Source organism: Balaenoptera ricei, chromosome 8, assembly GCF_028023285.1.
Source record: "Balaenoptera ricei isolate mBalRic1 chromosome 8, mBalRic1.hap2, whole genome shotgun sequence".
Taxonomy (NCBI): domain Eukaryota; kingdom Metazoa; phylum Chordata; class Mammalia; order Artiodactyla; family Balaenopteridae; genus Balaenoptera; species Balaenoptera ricei.
In genome coordinates this window covers 102,657,477-102,678,475 of record NC_082646.1, presented here as the reverse complement: position 1 = coordinate 102,678,475, position 20,999 = coordinate 102,657,477, and the positions used below count along the sequence as shown (strand labels likewise).

Here is a 20,999-nt window from a genome sequence, read left to right as displayed (position 1 = left end):
GACTGTCATACAGAGTGAAGTAAGTCAGAAAGAGAAAAACAAATATCGTATATTAACGCATGTATGTGGAACCGAGAAAAATGGTACAGATGAACCGGTTTGCAGGGCAGAAGTTGAGACACAGATGTAGAGAACAAACGTATGGACACCAAGGGGGGAAAACCACGGTGGGGTGGGAATGGTGGTGTGCTGAATTGGGCGATTGGGATTGACATGTATACACTGATGTGTATAAAACTGATGAGTGATTAAAAAAAAAATAGTGCCCATTATGGGAGAGATGCCAAATTGCAATGGATTCAAAAGTATGTAATGGGGCCTTATGTACACAACACCATCCAGCGAGTCAATCAGAATTGCATGTTTTGTGCTAAAAATAAACCCAAAGACTGCTGTTGGACCTCCCCAGATGAGGACCCAACATAGGAACCTGTGCCACTGAGGACTGGACTCAAATGCCTTGAGCTGCAGGAGATTTCAGATATCTGCCAGTATTTGTGGATACTTTTTCAGGGTGGTTAGAAGAGTATCCCACCTGGACATAAAGTCTCTGAAGAGGATGCCTGGGTCTTGAACAAACTGAAAGCTGAACGTGAGTGTGGTATCACCATTGATATCTCCCTGTGGAAATTCGAGACCAGCAAGTGCTATGTGACCATCACTGATGCTCCAAGACACAGAGACTTTATCAAAAACATGCTGACTTTATCGAAATCATGTTGACCCAGGCTGACTATGCTATCCTGATTGTTGCTGCTGGTGTTGGTGAATTTGAAGCAGTTATCTCCAAGAATGGGCAGACCCGTGAACATACCCTTCTGGCTTATACTCTGGGTGTGAAACAGCTAGCTGTTGGAGCTAACAGCTAGTTGTTGGAGCTAACAACAGATTCCACTGAGCCACCCTACAGCCAGAAGAGATATGAGGAGGTTGCTAAGTAAGTCAGCACCTACATTAAGAAAATTGGCTACAACCCTGACACAGTAGCATTTGTACCAATTTCTGGCTGGAATAGTGAAAACATGCTGGAGCCAAGTGCTGGCATGCCTTGGTTCAAGGGATGGACAGTCAGCCCTAGAGATGGCAATGTCAGTAGCACCATGCTGCTTGAAGCTCTGGATTGCATCCTGCCACCAATTCATCCAACTGACAAGTCATTGTGTCTGCCCCTCCAGGACATCTACAAAATTGGTATTGGTACTGTCCCTCTGGGTCGAGGGGAGACTGGTGTTCTCAAACCTAGCATGGCGGTCACCTTTGCTCCAGTCAACATTACAACTCAAGTAAAGTCTGTTGAAATGCACCATGAAGCTTTGAGTAAAGCCCTTCCTGGTGACAGTGTGGGCTTCAACGTCAAGAACATGTCTGTCAAAGATGTTCATCATGGCAATGTGGTTGGTGACAGCAAAAATGACCCACTGATGGAAGCAGGTGGCTTCCAGCTCAAGTGATTATCTTGAACCATATCAGTGCTGGATATTCACCTGTGCTGGATTGTCACACAGCTCACATTGCTTGCAAGTTTGCTGAGCTGAAGGAGAAGACTGATCATCGTTCTGGGAAAAAGCTGGAAGAAAGCCCCAAATTCTTGAAATCTGGTGATCCTGCTATCATTGATATGGTTCCTGGCAAGCCCATGTGTGTTGAGAGCTTCTCTATCCTCCTCTGGTCATTTTGGTGTTTGTGACATGAGACAGATGGTTGCTGTGGCTATCATCAAAGCAGTGGATAAGAAGGCAGCTGGAGTTGGCCAGGTCACCAAGTCTGCCCAGAAAGCTCAGAGGGCTAAATGAATATTATCCCCAATATCTGCCACCCCAGTCTTAATCAGTGGTGGAAGAACGGTCTCAGAACTGTTTGTCTCAATTAGCCATTAAAATTTAAAATAAAAGACTGGTGAATGATTAACAATGCATGATAAAACTTTCAAAAGGGAAGGAGAATGCTTTGTGGGCCACTTGTTTTGTGTGTAGCAGTTTTTAGAATCAGCACTTTAGAAAAACACACACATAAATAAAAAATCAGTACTTTTTAATTGGTTAAAGCCCTCCTGAAGGAAATTGTCCCCTGATTTGGATTAAGGCATTGGAACAACATTCATCCTGGAGACCTCAATCAACAGGAAAAAACTGAGAAAATGAATATTAATTTAACTTGGGATACAGCCTTGCCAGCTGCCCTGTCATGGATCAGTGGCTCCCAGAAGCAGGCTTAAATTAAGCCCCTTTGAAATATTGTATGATAGGCCATTCCAGGTGTCTGCCTGGGTGGGAGAATCCATAAATGCTCTAAAAGAACTAGCAGTTGCCAAATATGGTAGAACATTGAGCACTAAACTAAACTCTGTTCATGAGGTCAGCCTATCCAACTGAAGTAAATGGTAATTTCATTGTAGCTGGAGAAGCATCAACCTATTTGTTTATTTTTGTCCAAATAAATAGCATAGGAATTTAGTATATGTATTGGGAACTGGAACCAAAACTCCAAGTTCAATTACAAATTAGACAACAAAATGCTAAGGGGTTTCATCAGATTCAAATAGTCGTAGATAAAAAAGGAAAGAGGATTTTACTACTGACTAAAGATTCTAAGGAATATTCATTGACCCCATTCAGCAGAAAGTAGCCAGAGTGGTCTTCATCCCTTTCCCCACAAGATTGTGGAATGGACACTGACAGTGGGGAACTGTGACAGGGAACAACCTTTGTATTCTATTATAAGTTAATCACAAAAGAGATATTGCTTATAATCTTAAATTATACATAATGGCCCATCTCTGGGAACCCTGCCTCCCAGATAATGAGCATGAAGCTAAAATACCTTTGTTAGGCTCACAGGAAACATCCTGACCAGGTCCACCTGTGAATAACTGCAGGAAGGAAGAAATTAACACATCCTCTCCAGAGACTGACTGGAACCAGGAAATGTTTGGCTTTAGTCCCTCTCCTTTTAGTATAAAAGAAGCCTGAATTCTAACTCAGGCAAGATGGTTCTTTGGGACACAAGTCCACTATTTTTTGGTTTGTCGGCTTTCCAAATAAAGCTGCTATTCCTCGCCCCAACAACTTGTCTCTCGATTTATTGCCCTATTGTTCTGTGAGCAGTACGAGCTTGGACATGGTAATGTTATCTTCTAGACCTTACTCTATAACTTCTGAAAGTCAGCCATTATTTGTACTTTTATTCCCTTATGTATAAAATATTTTTTCTCTGGCTACTTTTAAGGTTATATCTTTAAATGGGGGTTCTCAGTAGTTTAAATATATGCCCGGGGGGGGGGAGTTCCTTCTGTTTATTCTGTTTGAGGTTTACTGAGCTTAGTCTAAGGGGGAGAATTCTAAACCCTTTAGTCTTTCCAAGTAATTTCTTTACTTATGGTAAAAAAAAAAAAAAAAAAACAGCTCTGATTCTATACATCAAATCTAAACAATAGTTGTCCCTTGCTTTTGCTGCAGGTATTTACGAAAGGGAAGAGAAGGAAGTAGGTATTTCTTGTAGCGATCCACCTGCCTCCCCAGTTCTTAGCCAGCTGGCTTCACAGATCAGAGTTGCTGAGTGTTGGCAGGACCTTTAGGACCAGAAAGCAGCTCAGCCTTCTGGAAAAAGAGCCTCAGGAGGCACTCTGCCAATGTCTCAATGTTACAGAGCCGTGTCCCTGAACATGGGACCCGGAGGGAGGGACTCCATCTCGCACTCCACTACCAGGCATGCAGCTTGGTGCCTGAATTCTATTACGAACCTCAGCTCAGCAGTTTTTGGATCAAACAGGTTAAAGTACACTTTTCAAGACCACTATACCCAGAAGACATATTTCATCTTCTGGAAAAATCGGCCACCTCTTTTTTTCTGAGGACCTCTGCAGAGACTGAATGAGAAGACAGCTTTGCAGGTGAGAACAAAGGATCGTTGCTCGGAGACACCTCATCTCCTTCTGTTTCCGCACTGAAATGGAATGAATCAAAATGCTGCTGTTGGATGTGGATAAGAATTTCTGAGCTCATCTGTGTTGAGGATTATGTCAGATGAAAAGGAAACTATTCCCTTTGAGAAACCTGCATCAGGCATCTACTGTGTGTACGGCAGTATCCTAATTCTGTGAGAAGTTTTTCACTGGATAAGGACAGGCTTTTATTCTGAATTGATAAACGTGGAGCAGTTTGGGAGCTTGCCATTGGTAGATGGGTGATAGAAAATGTAATAGCATCTGGGACGGAATAGGCTGGTTCAGGTCTCAGTATATAACAGAGATTGTTGACATACTATGCAAATATGGTCTTATTTAATCCTCTAGTAACATACTGAGTTACACAGTCAGATTTTTTTCCCCCTTGGATAAATGATGGCCAGGGAAATTAAGTGCCCTGCTTAAAGTGTCAAAGAGACAAGGTAGATTCTAGTAAAAGAATTACAATACAGATGATATTAAATATGAATGTAAAACTAATGATAGATCATAATTTATGTAAATTACAGAGAGACACTGAGATTGTGTCCAATACTTCCTTGTTACTTAATATTGTGTTGCTTTACAAACTTTTTCAGAGTATTTTTCTTCATTTGGATTGTTTTCTTTGAATAAATTCCCAGTACTGGAATGGCTTTGTCAAAGGTTTCAAAGTGTGCTTTATAGGACTTTGCCCACTATCGATGCTGGCAACCCATAAAATGAATCTCCTCAGTTTTAGTCAACTGCATTTACTGAACACCATATTTGTGTTTTCAGTGTGTGTGTGCACACACGTGCAGAAAGTTTTCCCAAATGTACTTGTTGATACTTTAATATCCCCAGTAATCTGGCATCAAATTGAACTTTTCATATTTTCATGTAATCTTTTTGTGAAATGCTCCTCGCTAATGTCTGATTAGTCTTTACAAATGAAACATGTCTACTACTGTCTTGATACTTTCCAAGATATGGCACAGGTACTTCTATTCTGGTCTGAGCCTTTTTTCAAAGGAGCAACTAGTAGAAATTCCCATGCCCAGAACATAGTTGGCCTTCTGCAAGTACTTGTTGAATGAATGAAGGAGTCTTTTCCCCCTTGGTAAGCAGAGTGACTAAATCGATTATGTTGATACAAATACATAGTACATTCAATCACTAAACAGATATTGAGTCCTTACTGTGTATAATAAACATTGAGAATAATAAAATAAATCGTTTGAGGCCCTGCCCAGAGGACTGATAATCTAGAAGACAAAATGCAATTTATTGTAACAAGTTGTGTGGTTGAAATATGTACATAATCTTAGGGGATTGCAGAAAAGAGAGTGATTTGTTTTGTTTGGATTGAGGAAATAGAGGGAGTCAATAGGGGAAAATCTGAAATTTGAGTAAGACTTTGAAACAGGAGCAAAAGCTGGATTTAGAAGGTCTTCTGGAAGTAGAGCATAAATAAAATGAAGAAAGGCAGGAGTTGTTAAATCAGATACTGAGTTAAAGAAATATTCTGTGGTCTTGTGGGGAATAGAAGGACAACAGAGGAGACTTATAGACTTTACCTTGATAGTAAAAAAAAAAAATTCATTTACAAGACTTAAGTGAGTCTTACCAGTCCCAGTGACTGCCCACAGCAGCTACAGTCAAGATACAAACAACACTTTAAAAATTAACTTAAAATGGGTTAAAGACTTAAATGTATTAAGACTTGAATTCGTAAAACTCCTAGAAGAAAACATGGGGGAAAAAACTTGACCTTGGTCTTGGCAATGAGTTTTTGGGTATGACAACAGAAGCACAAGCAACGAAAGCAAAAAATAAAGTGGGAGTATATCAAACTAAAAAGCTTATGGAGAGAAAAAAAACAATCAACAAAATAAACAACCTATGGAATGGGAGAAAATATTTGCAAACCAATAAGGGGTTAATATCCAAAATTTGTAAAGAACTCATACGAGTCAAGAGCAAAATATATATATTGTATATATATTTAATCCTGTTTAAAAATGAGCAAAGAAGCCCTGAAGAGACATTTTTCCAAAGAAGACATACAAATGGCCAATAGGTACATGAAAAGATGCTCGAAACAAAATCACAATAAGATAATACCTCACACTTGTTTAAATGGCTATTATCAAGCAGATAAGAGATAAGTGTTGTCGAAGATGTGGAGAACAGGGAACCCTAATGCACTGTTGGTGGGATTATGAATTGGTGCAGCCACTATGGAAATAGTATGGAGGTTCCTATAAAAATTATAAATAGAACTACCATATGATCCAGTAACCCCACTTCTGGGTACATATCTGAAGGAAATTAAATCACTATCTTGAGGAGACATCTGCACCCCCATGTTCATTGCAGGATTATTCACAATAGCCAAGACATGGAAACAATCTAAGTGTCCATAGATGGATGAACGGATAAATAAGTTGTGGTATATCTATGCACTGGAATATTATTCAGTCATGAGAAAGAAGAAAATTCTGCCATTTGTGACATGGATAACTTGAGAGCATTATGCTAAGTGAAAAAAGTCAGATAGAGTAAGACAAATACGCTATGATCTCAGTTACATGTGGAATCTGAAAAAAACCAAACTGATAGAAACAGAGAAGAATGGTGGTTGCAAGCGACCTGGGGTTGGAGGAGATGCAAAGATGTTGGTCAAAGGGTACAAACTTCCATTTATGAGATAATTTCTGGAGATCTGGTGTGTAGCATGGTGACTATAATTAACAGTGCTGTATTATGTACTTGAAAGTTGCTAAGGAGTAGATCTTAAATGTTCTCACAACAATGCAAAAAGAAATATGTGATGTGATGGAGGTGATAACTAACCTTATTGTGGTAATCATTTTGCAATGTACATATGTATCAAATCATCACATTGTACACCTTAAACTTACACAACATTATATGTCAATCATATCTCAATAAAGGTGGGGAAAAAGAGAGATAACCACTCCCTTAGTGGTTCTGGTCAAGACTCTCCTCCCCTCAAATCATGATGGGACCTCCTGGTTAAATGAAGGGACTATTTTTCTCCCCAGATAACTGACAAAAATTCCAGGTAAAAGGGAACACATATGAAAAATCAAAACATTAATTTGTCCAAGATTCTCCAACATGTTAAAACAGCAGGATCAAAAAATGAAATGAAGTCTTTGATAACTGAAGCATTACTGCCAATAGACACAAACTAATGCTAGTACCATTTCTCCAAGTACAGATTCTACCTGCTCATCCCAAAGGACCAGCCTTCCCAAAGGGCTGAGCTAAAGAGGAGCGGGCCCTGAACACAGGGACCAGAGAGTTGGGAAGCCAAAGTAAGTATTGGTATTTACTTACAAAGTAAGTATTTGGTATTTTTGGATACCAAAAATAGACCAGGGATGACCTTTAAAAGAACAGTCAGGAACATAGGTAAATAAATGAGTTTAAACAACAGTGACTCTCTCCTAATATATACAGGGTTTTGCATATTCCAAGTTTAATGCCATTTTGAGTCTAACAAAACTTTCTCCATAGTTCTTGTCAGAAAGAGTTAGCCAGTCATTCCCAGGAATATGGCAGCTGACATCTAACACCATCCTCTCTTCAATGGCCAGTTCTAGTGCAATCTCCTTTAAGAACGCTATAAGCTTCCACTGAGAAGTAGTCTCTGTCTTTTGTGAATCTCGTAGGCCTTAGGCAGAACATTTGATTTGCCACAGTCTTCTGTCTACATTTTTAGTCAGCATGTTATGATCCAATTCTTCTGATAATCCTAATTTCATACAGTGAGTCAAAATGTAGAAATGCTGCTTTATATTACATAGTAATATATACTATACACATCAGACTCTTAGGTTCAGGGATGGGATAAGGCTCAAGAAGAGGTGAGGATTGGGGATACGGTGACTGAATTCGTTTTCAATATCATTTGGTAATAAAAATGAGAAGAATAATTTATATTTTAAAGCATATCAAAATGGCTGCTTCAAAATGTCATGAATTCTATAGCATTGTAATTGCATATTTATGGGATAAGTTAGCTCTTTCTATGGGGCATGTGTTAGTTGTGTACGTGTTTTATTTTCCTTATTAGATTATGAGTGCTTAAACGACAGGAAATCTAAGCTCACAGTTGCTCAGAGAGTTAGTTGATCAAAATTAAGTGTATCGGTCAGGGTCCAAGCGGAAAAGTAGATTTGTTACAGGGATTCGACCTTATGCAATTGTGTGGCCTAGTTCAGCAGTTTCTGTAAGGCTGTTTCTTCCCATCTGGTGCTGAAGACTGAAGTACACAGGGAAGGTAGCTGGGAAAGGAACGTGAGAGGGAGAAAGAACAAGCTGAAACCCACAGTATAAGCTGAGGCTCACGGGGCCGGAGAAACTTTGTCAGTCCTACCGACCCTGACCTTGGTAGAATGGGTGTCCTGCAGAAATCAGGTTCCTTTGTTAAGGAGCCAAACACCCACACCTGGCCCAGGTGACAGACAAGCTGAAGGCAGATCTGGGGAGAGTGAAGCACTTGCCAGCCCAGCCCCTACCTTGGGTCGTGAGGTTAGCTGCAAAATGCCTGCTGCTTCAATTCTGCCCTCCAGGTCCTCCTTAGGAATCTCTCTGTGGCCCACCCTAGCTGGAAATGTACAGAGAAGGGAATTCTGAGAAATGTAGTTCAGTCTAGCTGAGGTGACACTCACCACGTTTGTTGAGATGACAGTGAGTTCTCAATAAATATTTATTGAGCGATTGCATAAGTGAATGACTGCATGGATGAATAAATCAATACTTAGGTTTCCAGACTAGTCACAAAAGTCTATTTCAATTATAATGAAGCCATACTAAGATACCGTTGAATAAAAATCAAGACCAGACTTTGGTAAGGAGAGCCTTTATTTGAAAGGATTATTTCAAGAGTGGGGAAAAGGAGTGCTGTAATAGAAAGAGGGTATTATTTCAACAGGAGAACTCTTAGACCATAACATCTACAAACACCTGAAAGGTCAGGCAGGAAATGGTTATTCTTCTATGGAAAGGAGTAAGCAAGGTTCATGGAGGATCATTCTGAATGCCCGTGTTGGCTCGGGCTGAGGGTAGGTCACAGTGCAGAGCCCTGTGTGGAGGAGAGAAGCTTGATTAATGTGCGCTCAAGCCTATAACTTTTGTTAAGACATCAGAACACTTTGTTCTGATGGTTCAGTGGGGATAAACAGTCAAGCTAACCATTTATGAAGGAAGAGTAAACAGGGCTACAAAGAACCCAGTTCTTCTGCCCATTTTTTAATTGGGTTGTCTGGGGGTGGGGTTGATGTTGAGTTGTATGAGCTGTTCATTTGTTGAAGATTGGGAATTTGAAGGCTTAGTAGCTGGACTTGTCATAGGTAACAGGGGGACATGGTGAGTCTTACTAAGCCAAACGGATGAAGGACAGTTCTTTGCAGGAAGACATTTCAAAAACACAAAGGGGACGGAGAGCTTTCTTTAGCAATTACTGTTTTCCAGGATAACAGGGCTTAGGTGTCTTTGTTTGTCTTGCAGCACTTCTCATCCCTTGGTTTTTGATCCTCTCTTTAGATTCAGGTACCTGCCAAGATGTTCCACTTACAAGGTCCACAACTGCTGCAGATGTTAGAGAAATCCTTGAGGAAGAGCCTCCCTGAGTCCTTAAAGGTGAGAGTGGAACATTCTTAGGGAAAAAAGGACTAGCAACAGCCTAAGAAAAAGGTGGGAAAGAGAACAAGCATTCACTGAGCACCTACTCTGTGCCAGACACTCACTCATCTTGCATCTCATTTAGTTTACATCATCTCTCTGCAAGGCAGGTACATCATGTCTGTAGAACCAAAGAGGAAACGGAGGCTCAGTTATATGACTTGACCAAGATCACAGCAATAGTGAGTGGCAATGCTATGATTTGAATCCACTATGTTCTTTGCTGTGTGATGACCCAAAAACTTTCCCTTGTGCCCTTTCAGCTCTTAGGTTATATAACACTGGAAGTTTGTCCAGAACTGGCAAAGTTAATGTGTAATTTATTCTTCCCAAACAATCAAGTGCCTGATGAAAAGTTAACCATTATGATACTTCTTTGTAATTAATAACTGGTCAATTTCTGTTTTTGTCAAACCCCAAAGGATTATTATGTTTAACTTGGGGTGAGACAGAAATTGTGTTTAAGAAGTGATCTTATACCATAGAGAAGTGTTTTTTCTTGCAATAATATATGTTGCAAAGGGACAAGGCTATTGCTAGACAGTGCCACTGCATTATGATAAAGGCATTAATTCATCAAGGAGACATAAGAAAGGCTGAAATGTATACACCCAACAACAAAGGCTCAAAGTACCTGAGACAAAAACTGATAGAACTGAAAGAAGAAATAGGGAAACACACAGGTATAAAGACTTCAACATTCCTCTCTCAGCAATTTGTAGAATAGGCAGAAAACCTTTAAATATATGTGAACTTATTACATATGAAATACAATGAACCAGCTACTAATTGGCATTTATAGAATACTTCCCTCAACCACAGCAGAGTACATATTATTTTCAATTGCAAGTGGAACATTTACCAAAGTAGACCATAATTTTAAAAATTTTAGAAGAATTGAAATCATACCAAGCATGTCCTTGAACAATATAGAACTAAATTCAAAATTTAAAAAAACCTGAAAGGTGTCTGGGAAATACCTGAATTTCTAGAAATTATACACTTCTAAATAAATCATGCTTAAAAATCACAAGGAAAATTAGGAAGTATTTTAGTTGAATGAAAATAAAAATACAACTTTTGAAAAGTTTTGGGATGCAACTAAAGCAGTGATAACTGGGAAATAGATAGCATTAAGTGCTTATAGTAAAAAAGAATAATGGTCTCAAATCAATGCTTTAAGTTTCTACCTTAAAAACTAGAAAAAAAAGAGTAAATTAACCTCAAAGCAAACACAATTAAGAAAATTATGAAAGATAAGAGCTGAAATCAATAAATTTGAGAGGAGAAAACAATTAAGAAAATCAATAAATCTAGGCTCTGGTTCAGTGAAAAAAACCAATAATGTTGGTAAAGTTCTAACCAAACTGACCAAGAAATAGAAGACACAAATTATAAATATCAGGAATAGAACAGGGAGCATTACTACAAACACAATAGACATTATAAAGATATTAGGATACACTATTTTCAATACTGAGCTCATAAATTTTGCAACGTATGTTCTGTGAAAAGCACAAATTACCAACGGTCACTGAAGAAGAAAAATGCAAACTATATTGTCCTATATCTATTGGAGAAATTGATTTTGTAATTTAAAACATTCCAACAAAGAAAACTCCATGCCCAGATGGTGTCAGTGGCAATTTCTACTACACATGTAAGGAAAAAATAATACCCCTTCTACACAAACTCTTGCAGAATAGAGTAGAGGAGAAAATACTTCCCAAATCATTTTATGAGTCCAGAATTACCCTGATACCAAAATCAGAAGTGGGTACCACAAGAGAAGAAAACTACAGAACAATATCCCTTGTGAACAGAGATTACCCTCAACAAAATACTATCAAGTCAAATCCATCAATATATCGAAAGGATAATACATCATAACCAAGGGGAGTTTATCCTGGAAATGCAAGGCAGGTTCAACATTCAAAAATCAATCAATGTAATTCACCATATCAACAGACTAAAAAAGAAAAACCATCTGATCTTCTCTCAATAGATGCAGAAAAAAATATTTGACAAAATGTAATATTCCTGATAGAAATAAAGCTCTCAGCAAACTAGGAATTTCTTCAACCTGATAAAAAGCATACTGGAAAAATCTACATCTATCATCATACTAAATAGTGAAAGAGTGAATGTTCCTCCTAAGATAGGTAACAAGGCAAAGATATTCATTCTCACATTTCTATTCAACATGGTACTGGATATCTTAGTCAGTACAATAAGGCAGGAAAAAGAAATAAAAGACATATGTATTGGAAAGAAATAAATTAGTGTTTATTCACAGACGGTATGATTGTGTAATGTAAAAAACCCTAAGGAATCTACCAAAAAGCAACCCTAAAAAGCTCCTAGATATATAACTAAGTTTAGCAAAGGCTTTAAGGTGAGTATCTATAATACAAAAATTGTTTTTCTATGTGCTAGCAATGAACAATTGGAATTAAAAATTAAAAATCAATACCTTTATAAGCACCCCTCCCAAAAAACCAACAAGAGACAACAACAACAAAAAACCTTAGGTATAAACTGTTAATTTACAAGGCTTGTCTCTAAAATAAATCTCATTTTCTTTTGTTGATGAATCACAGCTCTGGACTTCTCAGGGCAGCATGAATATGATGTATAATTCAGTATGGTTAATTACACTGATCATGCTGATGGGAAACCTGGAAGGAATAGCATCATATTACACCTTTTCTTACCTTTTCCTGGTGCTCTGACACCTTGTATAGGGATCGTGTGTAGACTCAGCCATGAGTGCTTAGTGTAGCCCAGAGACGCTGATCCTTCTGACTGAGGTAGGGTAGGGAACTGTCGAAAGGAACAAGGTCAGTCTGACCCCACAAATTCATTGTTTTCTGGGTAACACTGCAAAAATTAAACATCTCTAAGTCTCAGTGCTCTTGCATGTAAAATGAGTAAAACCGGAAAGTAAATACTCTCGGGAGACATTCCTCAACCTTAAACAGGGTTATGATTACCTTGCGGAGCTGTTGGGAGGATTAAATAAAATATGATAAAATTTATAGCCAACACTTCTGGAACACTTACCAAATATCAGGAACTACACAAAGTGCTTGACATGAACTCAAAAGTCTAACTCAAAAGTCTTTTGTATTTTTTTGAGGAGGGGGAGTTACTAAATCAGTTAGGTGCTCTGTGGACTGAGATATTTTTATCTTGAGTGGCTGCTTTGAAAAGTTTTCCAGGTTAAATTGTTTTCTTCCATCTCTATAGGGTAGATCTCTGATGTTTGAACTGTTATTTACTTCTTGTGTTAAGTGGATCCCAACTTTTTGGAAAAAATTCTTGGCACTACTAGCCTTAGCCAACTCTCTTGTGAGGCAAAGTAACCCACAATATGAGATCCTCGGTTTTAATGAGTAAATATGGTTCTTTTCCTCTCTACTCAGTTGATTCTTTGATGACATGGTTTTTTTCCCATAAGCAGAAATCTAGAATATTTGTAGGAATGGTTCTTGTTACAAACGTATGACCTAAAACTCATTCTCATTCAATACTCACTAAAGTCTCAAGTGAGAGAAAAATTCGGGTATCATGGCCTGAGGACGGCCCATCTCTTTCTCAAAGTAGTGGAAACTGTTATAAATAGGTTTATCTCACATGTTAACCCCAATTCATTCAATTTGTAGTGGCTGCCTTCATCACTGTGTTCAGGCTTAGTGTTGCTACCATGTGCACAGAAATGTGATATATAAATGTCACTTGTTCCACACTCCAATGTTTAAAAAATGTATTTTTATTATTTTTTATTTTCCCTAAAACTGCATTTAATTTCTATATTGAGCCCCTGCTGATGGCAGAAATTTAATAATTTTATTAAAAAACAGTAAAGTCAAAGTTTGCCTCCCCCTCTTTCCCCTTAGTCTGACATAAACATTTCATGGCGAAGGTAGGGAGGCACAGGGTGAGGTGTGGTCCTTTGTCACTGAAATGTTCACCATTCCATTGGTCCCTGGTCTTTGGCATCCTTCCATACCATCTGCTGAGGCCTCATGTTTCCAATGCATTTAGGTCCTGAGGTCTGCCCTAGTATGTACTACTGTTTTTCCCCTCCCCACAACCGCAGGGTCCATTCTAGTTTGGAGAATCTCTCTTTCTCAGCCTCTTCAGTGTTTTGAGGGCACCAATGTTTGAACCGATGCTTGTAGTAAAGATTAAACAGATTGCCCAATATGTGATGTTCTTGGACCTTGGTCACCAAAGCTTGTGTTCTTAATACTATGCTCTGTCTCTACTTATTAAGTAGGCAGGAGTTCATTTAACCTTTCTGGAAGGTAATTTGGAGATGTGTGTAAGAAAGAAAATCTTTAAACTGCAGTTGACGTTTGATCTAGAAATTCCCCTTCTAGAATTTGTAATATCAGGCATATTTGCAAAGATTTATGCAAAAAAAAAAATGTTCATTGAAGAAAAAACTGTTAAAAATTAGAAAACACTGAAATGACCAGCAATAAGAGATAGTAAAATTGAATTAGAGTCCTTCCATATAATGGCTATTATGCTGTCATTAAAAATGACTATGTAGATTTGTGTTTACTGACATGGAAATACACTCATAGTATAGTGTGTATGTGTATGTATGGGGGGGAATAGATGTTAAATTAATATGTATTAGATAATTTCATGTTTAAAAACTATGTGTAAATAAATGGAATAAAATGGAAAGAGAACACTAAATTCTACAATGTGATAGTAGATGATTTTTAATTTATTCATTTTATTTATCTGGATTTTAAAATATATTCATATAATATTCTCATTGTTTGACCCCAAAATCTATTTCCATTTGGAGTAATAAAGTAGAACCTGAAGATTGAACTGAATGCCCTATTAGGTACTTACCCTCATTTCATAGAAACAGACTTTGAACTGATGAAACGCAAGGCACTTTGCCATCCCTTCCTAATAAGCTGATCTTCTCTCACTTTGTCGGGATACTGCAGGTTTATGGGACTGTCTTCCACATGAACCAGGGAAACCCTTTCAAGCTAAAGGCCCTGGTGGACAGGTGGCCTGATTTCAATACAGTGGTTATCCGCCCTCAGGAGCAGGTAAGGTGCCAGATGTGGAATGAATATGCATCTATGTTTGTATTTGCTATGAACCTACCATGTACCTTGCAATGTGGTAGACCCTGGGGATACCAAAATGAATTGCAGTGATAGTGAACAAGTCCTTGTCCTCAAGAACTTCACAGCCTGGAGGGAAACACAGACAAGCAGATAAATTACAACATGCTTTGAAAATGTACAAAAACATACGAGATACAGAAGTAGCACTGACCAAGAGATGATTGAAACTATGGATGTCAGGGGATGCAGGGAGAGGATTAGAGAGCTTTCATGACAGACATTTCACCAAAACTGAATTTTGAAGAATAATAGGTTTTTGACAGGTTGACAAGAGCAGAGATTGCATTCTAAGCAGAGAAAATAACACCCAAAAATATGTGAAGTTAAACATGAATAATGTTAAGGAAATATAAAGAACAAATTACAATGCTTGTATTTGGGAATATATTTTCAGTACCAGACTTTTAAAAATCACTCAAACTAAGTGGTTAATCTGTTTCAAATATAAATATGTTCGCAAGCATATTGCAAATATAAAATAAAAATTCATCTCGTCGTATTTTGATATAAATTATTTACAAGTAAAATTTAAATGTATAGTGACTTTAAAAAAGCAAATTAAACAGAATACAAAAATAAAGAAAATTTAATTATTGAAATCTAAAAATGGAATAATATTCGCTTTTATATGCAACCTTTAAAACAGAGATTGTGGGACTTCCCTGGTGGCGCAGTGGTTAAGAATCCACCTGCCAATGGCAGGGGACACGGGTTCGAGCCCTGGTCTGGGAAGATCCCACATGCCACGGAGCAACTAAGCCCGTGCGCCACAACTACTGAGCCTGTGCTCTAGAGCCCATGAGCCACAACTACTGAGCCCTCGTGCCACAACTACTGAAGCCCGCGCATCTAGAGCTCGTGCTCCTTAACAAGAGAAGCCACCGCAATGAGAAGTCTGCGCACCACAATGAAGAGTAGCCCCCGCTCGCTGCAACTAGAGAAAAGCCTGCGCACAGCAGCAAAGACCCAATGCAGCCAAAAATAAATAAATAAATTAATTAAAAAAAAAAAAAAACAAAACAGAGATTGTTGGTGGTATTAATGCTGAGGGCATTTCTGTACAACAGCTTCCAGCTGTTCTACCTTTGTTGGGTAGTTGTTCTCTTCTTCCTTTGCCTTCAAAATAAATCTCATTCTTTATTTGTTAATTTTGAGGAGATCTTGTTGTGCAAATTTTGCATTTCAGTTTTGTTGGGAATATGAATTATTTCTTAAACAATAGTGCATTGTGGTTTACATTTTAAAGATATCATGTGTCTTCACTCTGTATAGCTTTATCACATGTGAGAATTCTAATACAAAGTTACCTGTGTCAATTTCAATATTGTTTTCATAATCCATTTGTTCTGAGACTCTTTGAAACAGAGTAACATTTACTCTTGTAATGGAAACTTGTCTTTGACAAAAATTCCTTCCTTCTCCTGAGGATTACAGAATTACTGAAGAATGCTTTGTAAACTGGTATGTGCTTGGCTGATTTGAAATTGTAGTGTAACATATAAATACCTAGTTCATCAAGTTTTTCTTACTCATAAGTGGAATAATTCATTAAATCCTTTACTTAGTCTTATGATATAAATGATTCAGGAATGATGATAGTACATCAAGAAGAATATCAATATTTAGGTTTGTAAAATATCACTGTATAATGAAATACCAAGCACAAGTATTCCAATCACTGGGTATAATCAATTTGATTTATTTATATTACCCAACCAAACAGGAGATGGCAGATGACTTTGATCACTACACCAACAGCTACCAAATCTATTCTAAGGACCTCAAGAACTGTCAAGAATCCCTTAGCACATCAGACGTCATCAACTGGAAACAACATTTGCAGATCCAAAGTATGGAAGGGATCTGGGATGTGTGATGGCTGCTAGGACTGCTTATATCTATATACCTGTAGGGCCACTTTTTATCCTGAGTACATTCCCCTACAACCTTTATTTCCTTTTACCAAACTCCAGACACTCAGCTGATGTTCATTCCCTATATCAGCTGCCACCATCTCTTCAGTGGAGTTGAATTCAAACATTGCAAACTCTAAGGTTCTTTTAAGAACGTGTGAGTGATGCAGGTTCTCGTTACCGGAGGATTCATGATATATTTTTCAGACATATTCAGGATCCCTTAGGGTGATTGGATGTGACAGCAGAGCTCCCCCTCTGGCCTTCCATTCCTAGAATTAGAATGATAAGTCCTGGTGCCACTGAGCACCACCCCAGTCACAAGAACACCTGTCATTGTTGGAGTCAGACTCCCTTGGGTGACATCCTTGCTCTGCCTGTTACTTGTTTTGTGATCTTGAGCAAGTGTTGTAACTTAACTATTATTCAGTTCCCTCACATATAAAAAATGAAGATAATAAAAGTACCTAAAACATAAGGTTAATGTAAGCATTAAATGTGGTATCAGACCAATACCTGGGCATGTAGTATGTGAACATGCAAGGTTGCCTACTGTTTTCTAAATACCAATTCTCCTCGATTTCACAGTACTATAGTCAGGATTTCTAGTATCTCTGTATTGCAGAAGAGAAAACATGCTTAGGTAGTGACATGGCCATGGTCACATGGTCATTTGAAATAGCAGAGGCAACATTGTCTGACTTTAAGTCCTGCATAGCTTCTGTTGGGAAGCTTCGTGAAGCATCTAAATGGACAATTGCTTCTCTCCTAACTTTATCCCTCTCTAGGTTCACAGTCCAGTCTGGATGAGGTGATACGGAATCTTGCAACCCCTAAATTCGTTAAGGTCAAGCAAACACAATGCATTCTCTATATGATGTCTGAGACAGCGAGGAAACTTCTTCCTTCCCTGCCGGAGACAAAGAACTTACCTGCTGGATATGGCAGACCCAAAGCCATGTGAGTTTGAAAAAAGACACTCTGCACTATTCACATCTTTCACTATTGAAGTAGCCTCCCAACTTCTCTCCTTATATTCACTCTTGTCTCCCTACAATCCATTTCCAGGGTGATTGCTTTTAGTATGTAATGTGGATTATGTCCATTCACCCGCAAAGAAGCCATTGAGGTTTCTCAGCATACTTTTAATAAAACCAAACTCCTTCATGGACTTTCAAGGTCCTGTAAGACCTGGAACCCATCACCTTTTGGACTTCATTCTGTCCCTCTAGCTAACTTCCACCAGCAGCTCTGGCCATCTTTCTGCAGCTCGATCTCATACATTCATACATGTATTTGCACTTTGTCTGCCTACAATGTCCTTTCCTCTGATCTTCATATATTTGCCTCTTTCTTGCCATTCATACTCTCAAATGTAATTTCCTCAGAGAGTTCTTCTCAGAGAACCCTGTCTAAAACCACCGCTTCCCATAAGTCTTCAACTGCAAAACCCAATTTTTATTCTTTATTGCATTTATCATTATCTGAAATCAGCCTGTTTGTGTATGTATTGACCTGTTTGTTCTTTGACCCTCTCCCCTACAACATTTCAAACTCCACAAGTGCAGAGACCTTCTTTATGTTGTTCACTGATAGATCCTCAATAACCAGACTGAAAACATAGCAGATGCTTGAAAAATACGCATTTAATGAATTCACAGAGCAAAAGTTTTCCAGTAAAAAGAATTTAAACAGGGGGCTTCCCTGGTGGCGCAGTGGTTAAGAATCCGCCTGCCAATGCAGGGGACACGGGTTTGAGCCCTGGTCTGGGAGATTCCACATGCCGCGGAGCAGCTGGGCCCATGAGCCACAATTACTGAGCCTGTGCGTCTGGAGCCTGTGCTCCGCAGCAAGAGAGGCCGCGATAGTGAGAGGCCCGCGCACCGCGATGAAGAGTGGTCCCCGCTTGCCGCAACTAGAGAAAGCCCTCGCACAGAAACGAAGACCCAACACAGCCATAAATAAATAAATAAATAAAATTTAAGAAAATATATAAAAAGTGAAAAAGGCAGATGTTTAAAAAAAAAAAAAAGAATTTAAACAAATTATATATTTTCCCCCATTGATGTCCAGTCTAACACTGAATAGAACTGAACACTGATGGTGCAGCTTTGAGCTGGAGATGCCCAATCCTATGACCCTCTGTGTGTTAATATACCTGGAAAAGCTTTATTCACATTTGTATCACACATGACACCTGAAAAGCACCTGCACATCTATAATCTCATTTGATTCTCCTGTCCACCCCATGAGCTAGACAAGGTAGGAGATATTATCCCTAGTTTCCTGACAGAAAATAGGCTCAGATAATGAAACAGCTTGTTCAGGTCACATGGATGGTTAAGGGCATAATGGGCTTGAGTCTAGATCTCCTAGTTCCACATGGTGGGCTCTTTCTAGGACACCCCCCGAAGCCTCTTTACAGCCTGCAGATACCTTCAGATTCAGTGTTCTGTACTTCGGGGGTCGCCTGCATGCCACATCACTCCCCCTCTCTGGACTTCAGTTCCCACAGTGGCCAAGGACCCTCTGACGCCAACATTCTAAGATTCCATGATTCTATGCTCTGGCTTTATATACAGCTTGCTAGCATGTGCTTTGGGGCACTTGCCTATTTTCTGTTTACCTATTTTTCTTATCTGTAAAATGGGGGTGATATCAATTCCCTCATATTAAGGGGAGAGTCACTGCATTGCTGAAAGGACCGATACTTAATTTTTATGTACTTCTTATTGTTTATGGGCACAAGTCCTAGGTACTCATGATGTAATTGCTCTTATATCAGTATTTGAGGAAGGTACTATTAACATCCCCACTTTATAAAGAAGAAATGGAGGCAGAGAGACATTATGTTGCCTGCTCGAGATCACACAACTAGCCAGATTATGAATCCCGGTGGTCTGGTTGCAGAATCTATACCTTTACCTGTGCTCTCATTTGCATTGTCTGAAGACAATTTGGGGGCAAACAAATATAATACTCCACAGTATGTGTGATTTATGGACTGTTCTTTTTCCTTCTTCTCAATAGTAACCAAGAGATGTTTAAACTCTCATCCCTGGATCCTATCCATGCTGCCATGGTGAATAAATTCTGGCATTTCGGTGGCAATGAGAGGAGCCAGCGATTCATCGAGCGCTGTATCCGGACCTTCCCCACCTTCTGCCTGCTGGGGCCCGAGGGGACCCCTGTGTCCTGGTCCCTGATGGACCAGACAGGAGAGGTGCGGATGGGGGCCACCCTGCCTGAGTACCGGGGCCAGGGTCTCGTCTCCCATATGTTGTTTGTCCACGCCCACACTCTGGACAAACTCGGCTTCCCCGTATATAACCATACAGACAGAGCCAACAAAATCGTACAGAAAATTAGTCACAATCTGCAACATATCCCCATGCCCTGTGATTGGAACCAGTGGAACTGTGTGCCTCTGTGAAGCAGCCACGAACCCAAGACAGTGCTGGGTGGGCTGGTCATGTGGCAAGAGATGCTGAGCAGGGGGCAGAAACAAAGAATAAACTGTAATCAGCAGTAAAGCAGTGTGTGTTGTTTGGGCTCTGGGGAAGCAGCGTGAGTGGTCAACAGAACGACCAGAGTCCCTACTCCCAAATCACTCATGAATTTCCCTTTGGGTCCAGCAGACCTTCCTATTTCCTTCACGTTCCAACCCTGGCAACCACCATTCTATTCTGTGTTTCTGTGAGTTCAACTTTTTGTTTTTTGAAGATCCCACGTATAAGTGATATCATGCAGGATTTCTGTTTCTGTCTGGTTTATTTTACTGGTTCACAATTTTCTTCTAATACATATGGCTAGTAAGGAAACTATCCATAATCAATAAGGAATAAATGCAACCCACTGTTCTAGTGGTGCCATTATTCTTCTTTCCAGCACCATCACATCTATCTCTATTTAGAACGTGTACAAGGAATGCAGAGCAAGACAACTTAAGTCCTATAGCTTGTCATATCACAACAGCAGGACAATTTAACATCTTGTTTTCCAGAAACAGTACACATGCAAAAAGAAAATTGTTATTTAACAATAACTGTTAAAATGTATGTGGCAGAGATACTTTAAATTTGAGGTAAATCAGGAAAAATCTATAAAATTGGATCAAATTTGTGGGATTTTTATCACACATAACATTTGTACATTCTGTGAACTAGGTTAAATCTATAAATATTGAATATGACTTTTTTTTCTAAATTGACAAGATTAAAAAAATTGGCATGTTATCAACTTGTTTCAAGTTGCAGGATGAATATGAATTACTTGTAT

At 39.0% G+C, this 20,999-nt stretch overlaps 1 protein-coding gene and 1 pseudogene across 2 annotated transcripts; both read left to right on the top strand.

Moving 5' to 3' along the window:
- The first annotated feature begins 707 nt into the window (after nt 1-707).
- On the top strand, nt 708-1,866 carry LOC132370003 (elongation factor 1-alpha 1-like; annotated as a pseudogene).
- A 1,795-nt stretch (nt 1,867-3,661) lies between these two features.
- LOC132370004 (glycine N-phenylacetyltransferase) lies at nt 3,662-20,254 on the top strand. Of its 2 annotated transcripts, XM_059929728.1 has the most exons (7): nt 3,662-3,889; nt 7,173-7,269; nt 9,503-9,598; nt 14,620-14,727; nt 16,532-16,658; nt 17,510-17,681; nt 19,752-20,254. In XM_059929728.1, exons 3-7 carry the CDS (start codon nt 9,521-9,523, stop codon nt 20,152-20,154), a joined length of 888 nt encoding a protein of 295 aa, XP_059785711.1. In that variant the 5' UTR covers nt 3,662-3,889; nt 7,173-7,269; nt 9,503-9,520; the 3' UTR covers nt 20,155-20,254. The 2 variants fall into 2 exon arrangements, with proteins under 2 accessions (XP_059785711.1, XP_059785710.1); XM_059929727.1 differs by lacking the exons at nt 3,662-3,889; nt 7,173-7,269 and adding an exon at nt 9,218-9,325.
- Nucleotides 20,255-20,999: the final 745 nt, after the last annotated feature.

Coding starts and splice junctions, on each gene's coding strand:
- LOC132370004 (XM_059929727.1), top strand. Junction 9,599..14,619: donor GCCTCCCTGAGTCCTTAAAG/GTGAGAGTGGAA, acceptor GGGATACTGCAG/GTTTATGGGACTGTCTTCCA. Junction 14,728..16,531: donor TTATCCGCCCTCAGGAGCAG/GTAAGGTGCCAG, acceptor CCAACCAAACAG/GAGATGGCAGATGACTTTGA.